We start from the raw sequence: 8,604 nt of genomic DNA on the forward strand, positions 1-8,604 counted from the left end.
CACGAGGTAGGGAAGGTAATCGAACCGGTATCTTGGCTCAGCGGTTACTATTAAGAAAACATGGCCAAGAGACAACACAACCCTAGCCTAAAATCATGAGACCTAGACATGCGGATACACACCACCGCACCCAAGACCCACAACTTTTTTTTAAAACAAAGTGATGTGAGTACCCTAAGGACACCACCGAAGGGTTGGCTAGTACTTAAGCTGACCCCATACTATCAAAATAAGTACCTGAGGTCATGCCCCAACTTGGATATAAATCCACTAGTCAGGAACACAAAGGCTATCAAGCAGTGAACATATACTCGTCAGAGACTATAAAGACCTATCTATGATGAAGGCCGAAATACTCACCTAGGACCTAGTCCCCCTAGTCCCACTTGAATACTTTAGCCCACACCACACAAGACTCACCACACAAGTCAAGTAAGACACCCACTTAACCTTAAGAGGGCAAAAAGTCCTACTTACCAACATAAAATCTAATATTCTATCATGTGAAAGGCTATATAAATGTCTATATACAGCATACAATCCAACAGAATCCTCAATAAGTATTCAATACTAATTTCCAATTCTAACAATATTAACCATGTTAAAGGTTTCGGGGAATCTAGGGCCGTTTTTACAATATAAGAAACTACTTAAATTCAACTAACTACACATGTGAAATAGAGATATAATAAATGGCCTAAAGCAAGAAAAAGGCCGATTATCTAATTCATATAAAATTTCATCCAATCGAATTTTTACCCGCAACCCGATCTGCGCAGTGCACGGGTTAAATTGCGGTGACCAATCACACAATTGATCGACATCGAATCGGTCAAAGGGACTAAGGCTCGATTTTTCGGCACAATCATCCAAACATTGCAACTACCATCATAAGAATAATTTTACCATCAACACTATATTTACTACTAACATTACTCATTTCATAAAATTACCCATATGCTACTTATACTAAATATAACATTCACAAAATCATACAAAAAGCAAAGAATGTGACATTTATTCGTCGAGTAACTCGGAATAGTTACCTTACGCTAGCAAAGAGACAAGCAATAAACTTGAGAAAGCTTCTAAAACCCAAAATTACTCTTCATCTTCAACCACATATGAATCACCTAAAATAATACGAAATTAGCTCGAATCGGAATTATTAGCGATTTTTACGAAACTAACGGATATTAATAAAAATTGTTATTTTAGTGAAATAAGCTCAAAATAGCTAATTGGACGGTTTTGTTCCCAAAATCCATCTCGGGTTCACTTAAAACAACTTTCATAAGGACTCGTAAAGAAACGGAAATTATTAAATAAATAAACTCGAACTAATTTCAATAAACTTGAACTAACTTTCAATAAACTTATTAATGATTATTAAAATTAACGTATCGAATTATGATGAAATTAATTAATTAGCTAAGCATATATATATAAATCGTTAAATGATGTAATTAAATTCAAAATAGCAATTAAAAGAATTTTATCCAACTTAATAAAATACGGGGTGTTACAGAAGTGATTGACTACTGCCTATTGGACGACCCCGCTATCAAAAATAAAAGGTTCTTTAAAACATATATTTTTCTGCAACTTTTTTTATTAATGGTCTGATAATATTTGCAATGATATCTAAGTTTGACAAAAGAATTACAAAAGGTGATATTGTTGCTAGTGTCATGTGATATTGTACGTTAATGGGTTTGATATTGTTTTAGAGTAGAAACTGGTATAAAAGCATGATATTGTATATAATCAAGTGTCACATAAAGAAAGATATTGTTCTGATTTTTGTTCACTTAATTTTGATATTGTTGTGGTACATAGTGTGATATTGTTACATACACAGTATGATATTGTTAAATTGATTCTGAAAATAAGTAGGGCTTTTAAATTTATAAATGTTGCCAGTGACATGTGATATTTTTTTTAAATGATTGTGATATTGTTTCAAATTAGACACCTTTTAAATACGTGATATTTTTTAGTATTGGGATGATATTGTCTACAATCAAGTATGATGTTTTGATAGTGGTTCAGAAGGGCACTGATATTATTTAGCGTGGACTGTGATATTATTTAGCGTGGACTGTGATATTTTTATGAGGATCACCTTTTAAATATGTGATATTGTTTAATTTTGATATTGGTTATCACTGTCACAGTTAATGTGACAATTTTTGAACATTGGTGTTAATGTTTTGAGCAGTGAGGTTGTTGCCAAGTTCAGTGATGATCAATACCTTGCAAGACAGGATATATTGTCGTTGCTTCCAAGTGTACATGTCAACAACAATGTGATTGAATGTTGGTCACTAATTCTAAATCACATTGAGCACACAGAACCCTGTGAAACAAGTTTATTGTTTTTTGGAATTAGACACATGGTAAGCTGACATTCTGTTTTGATTTATACATATTTACGCTTTGATTAAAAATATCACTTATTTAAAATGTGATATTGTTGGGGTACATAGTGTGATATTATTGCATACACAAATTGATATTGTTTAATTGATGCTGAAATTAGATAGGGATTTAAAATTGATAAATGTTGCCAGCGACAAGTGATATTGTTTTTAAATGATTGTGATATTGTTTCAAAGTAGACACCTTTTAAATAAGTGATATTTTTTAGTATTGGGATGATATTGTCTACAATCAAGTATAATGTTCTGATATTGGTTCACATCCGTACTGATATTATTAACCATGGACTGTGATATTTTTTTAGTATGCACTGTGATATTGTTTATCAGGGTCACACTTCAGGAACTGTGATATAGCACACGTAAAAGTGATATTGTTTATACGTATTCACGTTTTGATTAAAATGTAGTAACTCTTAAATGTAAAGGGTTTGTTAACTTATATATATACATATATATACATTACAGGAATCAATAGTAGAAGTTACTGAAGGCAAAGAAGCGAAGAGGGAAAAGATATTCGAAGAATGGGACAAATTCATAAGAAGAAACACAGTTCCATGTAACATGGAAGCAGATTTGGTTTTTATTCCGATGGTGTTGCAAGAACACTACTTCTGTGTTTGTGTAAATTTCAAAACCGAGACGATTGAAGTGTTAGACAATACAGAGTACGACAACCGGGAGCAGATGAAATATACAAGGTCGTTAGATTCGGTGGTATGGTTTATTGATATTCTTGCTAGTGACATGTCATACGATTGTCTGATATTGTGGCTAGGATAGGTTGAGTGTATACAGTAAATGACACAAAATAATGACTAAAAGTATAACTAATTATTGTAGGCCTATCACATGAGTGATTTCCTAGCAGGGAAAAATGTTGATAGAGCGCATAACGTAATAGATTTTGATGTTGTCAACACGAGTTTCAATTGGCAAAAGAAAGAAGCAAACAATACTGAATCGGGAAACTTCTTAATGATGCACATGATTCGCTATGAGGGGCAGTTGTTTGAAGCTGATTTGCAGTCGAAAGTGCATAGGCGCTACTACTGGGTAGAAATAGCAGCGGCATTACTTTTAGCTGACATAAATAACATGAGGACAACGCTGATTGGGATTTTACAGCGGGAAAGGGAGAGCTTTTAAATAGATTGAAGGAAAAGAGGAAGAATAACGAAGATGCAAAAGACAAGGGCAATAAGATAAAAGCCAGGGATAATGTTGTTGAGAAGGACAATATTGTGGAACAGAAAATAACAAAGGCAGAAGGTCTGCCAAAAGAGAAGCCCAATGTTCAAACAAAAGCCAAGGAGGATGCTACTAGAATGCCAACAATTAACACAGAAATACCCATTCTTCGCAAATCTCCAATCAGAAGGTAAAAACCAAAAACCCGACTTTTACATTTCTGATATAGAATCATAGCATTACATTTCTGCTTTTATTTGCAACAGACACAAAGGTAAAAATTTCACATAGAACCATAACATGCCATTTGTTTTTACAAGGCTACGAATCCAAACAAGATGGTGAAGATGATGCAGAAACACCCACAATCCAGTACAAACGACTGAAGACAACTGCAAATCCTAATAATAGAGGAAGAGGGAGAGGTAGAGGAAGAGGACAAAAGTAGGACTAGGAATGTAATGCTGGTAGGACAGACATGTGATATTTTTCCAGGAGTTGTGTGATATTGTAGTAGGTACAATGGTAGGAAATATAACTTTTTTTTGATCAACTCTTAGTAAACTGTGATATTGTTTCAGGAGTTGGGTGATACTTTGCTTAAGTTGTTGTGATATTTGTTCTCAGTAATAATAACAGCAGACAAGGTTCTTAAAATCTTTTTTCTTTGATATTGTTTTGGTACCCAGTGTGATATTGTTCCGTAAACATGATGATATTGTTGTATTTATTCTCTAAAATAAATCAACGGATAGGGATTTAAAATTCCCTTTTAAGTTGGATAACTTTTTTTGTACACATTGTGATATTATTAAGTACAATGGTTGATATTATTAAGGACGGACATGTGATATTGGTTCAGGAGTTGTGTGATATTGTTTTAGGGACACTGGTAGGAATATAAATTTTTTTTGATCAACTCTTAGTAAACTGTGATATTGTTCCGTAAACATGTTGATATTGTTGTATTTATTCTCTAAAATAAATCAGGGGGTAGGGATTGAAAATTCCTTTTTAGTTGGATAAGTTGTAATATTATTCAGCAGACAAAATTGTGATATTATTGCACTCACTGGTTGATATTGTCTAGTATGTACTGTGATATTTTAATCATATTTTTGTAATATTGTTTCCTAAAAACATCCAATTGTAGTGGTAATATTTATGAATACTGGTGATATTGTTTCACTTGAAATGTGATATTCCTTAGAAGTATTTTAAAATATAATACAATATAATAAAATACGTATACAAGCAAGTGTAATGTTGTGATATTGTTTAACTATTATGATGATATTGTTTTTGTATCAGGTGTGATAAACCTTCAAATGAGGTGGGATAGTATTTAATAATGACAACAAAACGACATTAGTAATTATGCGGTTTTTATAACATTGATACCCAAAATGGAAAGAATACAAAATTGATGCCATTTGGAATGACATACAAGAAAGAAATTGAATAGTATAAGCAATAAAAAGTCGATTGTGAAAAGTTGATGATGTAAAATAAACTTCCTCAACATGCAGAAGCCCTTAATCACTATCAACAAGTGAAGAAATCTGCAAAACAAACAGACAAAAACAGTGACATAACGTTAGTAATAAGTTTGACAAAGTATAACTTCTTTTTGATCAACTTCTGGAAAACTGTGATATTGTTTCAAGGGTTGTATGATATTATGTTTTAGTTGTTGTGATATTAATCCTCAGGAACAACATTGGCTAAGGATATAAAAATCCTTTTGTTGTTTGATATTGTTGGGGTACATACTGTGATATTTTTGAATACACGTGTTGATATTGTTTGGTTGATTCTGAAAATAGATAGGGATTTAAAATTGATAAATGTTGCCAGTGACAAGTGATATTGTTATTAAATGATTGTGATATTGTTTCAAAGTAGACACCTTTTAATATTGGGATGATATTGTCTACAATCAAGTGTATATTCTGATAGTGGTTAACAAGGTACTGATATTATTTACCATGGAATGTGATATTTTTTAGCGTGGACTGTGATATTGTTTATCAGGGTCACACTTCAGCAACTGTGGTATAGCAAACGTAAAACTGAAATAATAAAAGTTGTAAGACAAATTACTTACATCGGATTCATGATCAAACGAGTGTTGTGATGTATCAACAACTGGATTAGGGCAATTCCGCTTATCATGATGTGCCATTTGTTTACAATTATTGCAAAATCTTTTCGCCTTTTGTGCCTTTGCAACAGACTGATCTTTCTTGGACATCAACCTCTAGCCAGTACCCTTGTTTTTTGATTGAACAGGAGGTAGTATACGGACCTCAGATGAAGACTTAACCCCAAGGAGCATCTCCAACTCTTGGTGTTTAGTCAATTTTTCAGCACCAGACTTGAAATTTTGTCTAAATGTCTTGATAATGAAGTCAGTTCATTTATGTGATTTTCAGCAGAGATTTGAGCAGTGTTAATGTTGAGTAGAATTCAGACGGACATTCGAAATCTGAAGCTTAGTGACATCCGACGAAGTAAAATCATCCAACAATTGACCGTGAGCGTCATACAAGGGCATTTTTTTAGTGTTCTTTGTCCACCTACTGAGAAGATACTTATCAGGTATCTTTTTGATCCCTTTACCTGATAAAATCCAGATGATGTGTTTACATATGTATCCCTTCCTCTCAAACAGCTTGCAGGAACATGTTGCATCAAACGTTGAAGGATTAAATGCGACAGTGTAGATCTTATTGAAGATAGAATCTTCAACTTCTAGGAACCTTGTACTGCCCTCCCTTGAAGAATCACTAGCACTACATGAGTTTAGAGAATCAACGCACTGCTGTTGGAATTCATAAAAGAGAGCGTGCGTATAAACAGTCGATGCATGAACCTCAAGGCTAAGAAGGGTTTTGGTTTGAGGTAGGGAGTGATCACTATCTTTGTCAAGAGATTTTTGGGTGTACCGTTGCTGATCCATAGCACTTTGAAAGCGCATCCAAAACTCAACAAGTGTGCCATGAGGATTCTCAAACCGCTTAAAGAAGCTGTTTTCGCTCTCAGAGCGTTGCGTTGTTCTTAATAGACAACCAAGAGGAATGTCACGATAATACGCCGGAATCCAACGTTGTCGCTTGGAAAACAGATATTGCAACCATGCATTATCTTCCAATTGAAACTCACTGATCAACGAACACCACCTCTCTTCGAAGTCAGCAGGCTCTAAGTCTGAATCCCAAACAACAGAATTCAGACGAGTGACGAAGTCAGTCTCTTTGGTCACTGTCGTGCCTACCTTTTCAGGTAATTTCTTCATAATATGCCACATGCAATAGCGGTGGGCAGCAGTCGTAAAAGTAGCAGGGACTGCAATTTTCATAGCAGGACATTGATCGGTAAAAAAGCAATGCGGTTCCTTCCCACCCATACAATCTAAGAATTTTGTGAAAATCCATTTAAAATTCTGGTCATTCTCCCTAGACATAAGCGAAGCGCCAAAAGTGACGGACTTCTTGTGATGATCAACACCAGTAAAAGGAGCAAAGATCATGTCGTACTTATTAGTTGAATAGGTTGGGCCAAAAGTCACCGCCTCACCGTATAGAGCGTAATTACGACGTGCTGCTGCATCAGCCCAAAATACACGAAACAAACACTTATTCTGATCAATATCATAGGCATAATAAAAACCTTCCTGGATTTCATGAAGGGTTTCCAACTGGTCTACAAACATTTGAGCATCCTTAAGACCTATAAAACACTTGATTTCCCTTCCAAAATTCTTAAAGTCAGTCAAAGAAGCTCCAATATTTTCATAGCCGTCAACATATTCCTTGACGGACCTGAAAGTAGAGGTTGGGCCAATATTGACCTTGCAATTATCAATGATGGTTTGTTTATGTTGCAAAGCAAGGTTTCTACATTTTTTCTGAAATTCTCTATACTTGAGTGGAGAAAGACGGTGGTTATGGGCAGCATGAAACTGATCAACAACAAAGAGTGGCACTTGAACTTGGTCAATTTCTTTAATAACAAATTTAAAGAAAATCCTAGCTTTACAACCAATCCTAGTAACCTTAGTCTTCTTCGGATTATAGGCCTTGACCATTGGCTCCTCCTCCTCACCAGTAATGGGTAATATTGTCGGCTTAGAATCCCTAAATCCTTCCCGGTGACACACAATCAATTTTGTCCTAATATCTCCACTACTACGAAACCTTTTCGTTGAAGATTTCCTTGGTTCAAAACCACATGCTATTGCATAAGTCTCATAAAACTGTATACCCTCGTCTAACGTAGCAAAAGTTTGTCCTATTGTAGGTGTAAATTCAGTTGCAATATTTCTGACCCACTCTTCAGAACCTCCAGGGGTCACCATCAAAGAAAGACGATTCCCAGCATGCACCTCATCAACATCTATGCATTATGGAGTACGAACAGGTACCACAGGGACAACAAAAGTATTTTCTACAGCAAGAGAAGCTGAATAAACAAATTATAACAAATATAACTAGATTATAACAAAACTATGATATTGTGAAGGAATGCATGTGATATTGTGTAACATAAAATGTGATACCGTGAAAGAATACATGTGATATTCTGGAGCATAACAGTGATACAAATATAACAAATATAGCTAGATTATAACAAAACTATGATATTGTGAAGGAATGCATGTGGTATTGTGTAACATAAAATGTGATACTGATGAATATAAAATAAACACGCAACCGTATTGCAGCCTATGATACTTTGAAGGAATACATGTGATATTCTGGAGCATGACATGTGATACAAATGCACAGAAACTGATTACAAGTCATGTACTGCAGTCTATGATTCTGTAAAGGACTCAATGTGATATTCTAAAGCATAACTGATGTGACCATTATTTGAGCATATTTAGTCCCCTAATTGAGCCTATTTTGCATACTATTATAACATTCCATAGCCGTTTTATCCGTCAAATGCTTTCTATTTTGCT

At 34.6% G+C, this 8,604-nt stretch overlaps 1 protein-coding gene across 1 annotated transcript; it reads right to left on the reverse strand.

Annotated features, from left to right (window-relative positions):
- Window positions 1–6,087: 6,087 nt before the first annotated feature.
- Window positions 6,088–7,995, reverse strand: LOC141649421 (protein FAR1-RELATED SEQUENCE 5-like). Its single transcript, XM_074458111.1, has one exon. It carries the CDS (start codon window positions 7,993–7,995, stop codon window positions 6,088–6,090), a length of 1,908 nt encoding a protein of 635 aa, XP_074314212.1.
- Between the last annotated feature and the right edge of the window lie 609 nt (window positions 7,996–8,604).

This window comes from Silene latifolia, chromosome 3 (assembly GCF_048544455.1).
Source record: "Silene latifolia isolate original U9 population chromosome 3, ASM4854445v1, whole genome shotgun sequence".
Classification (NCBI taxonomy): domain Eukaryota; kingdom Viridiplantae; phylum Streptophyta; class Magnoliopsida; order Caryophyllales; family Caryophyllaceae; genus Silene; species Silene latifolia.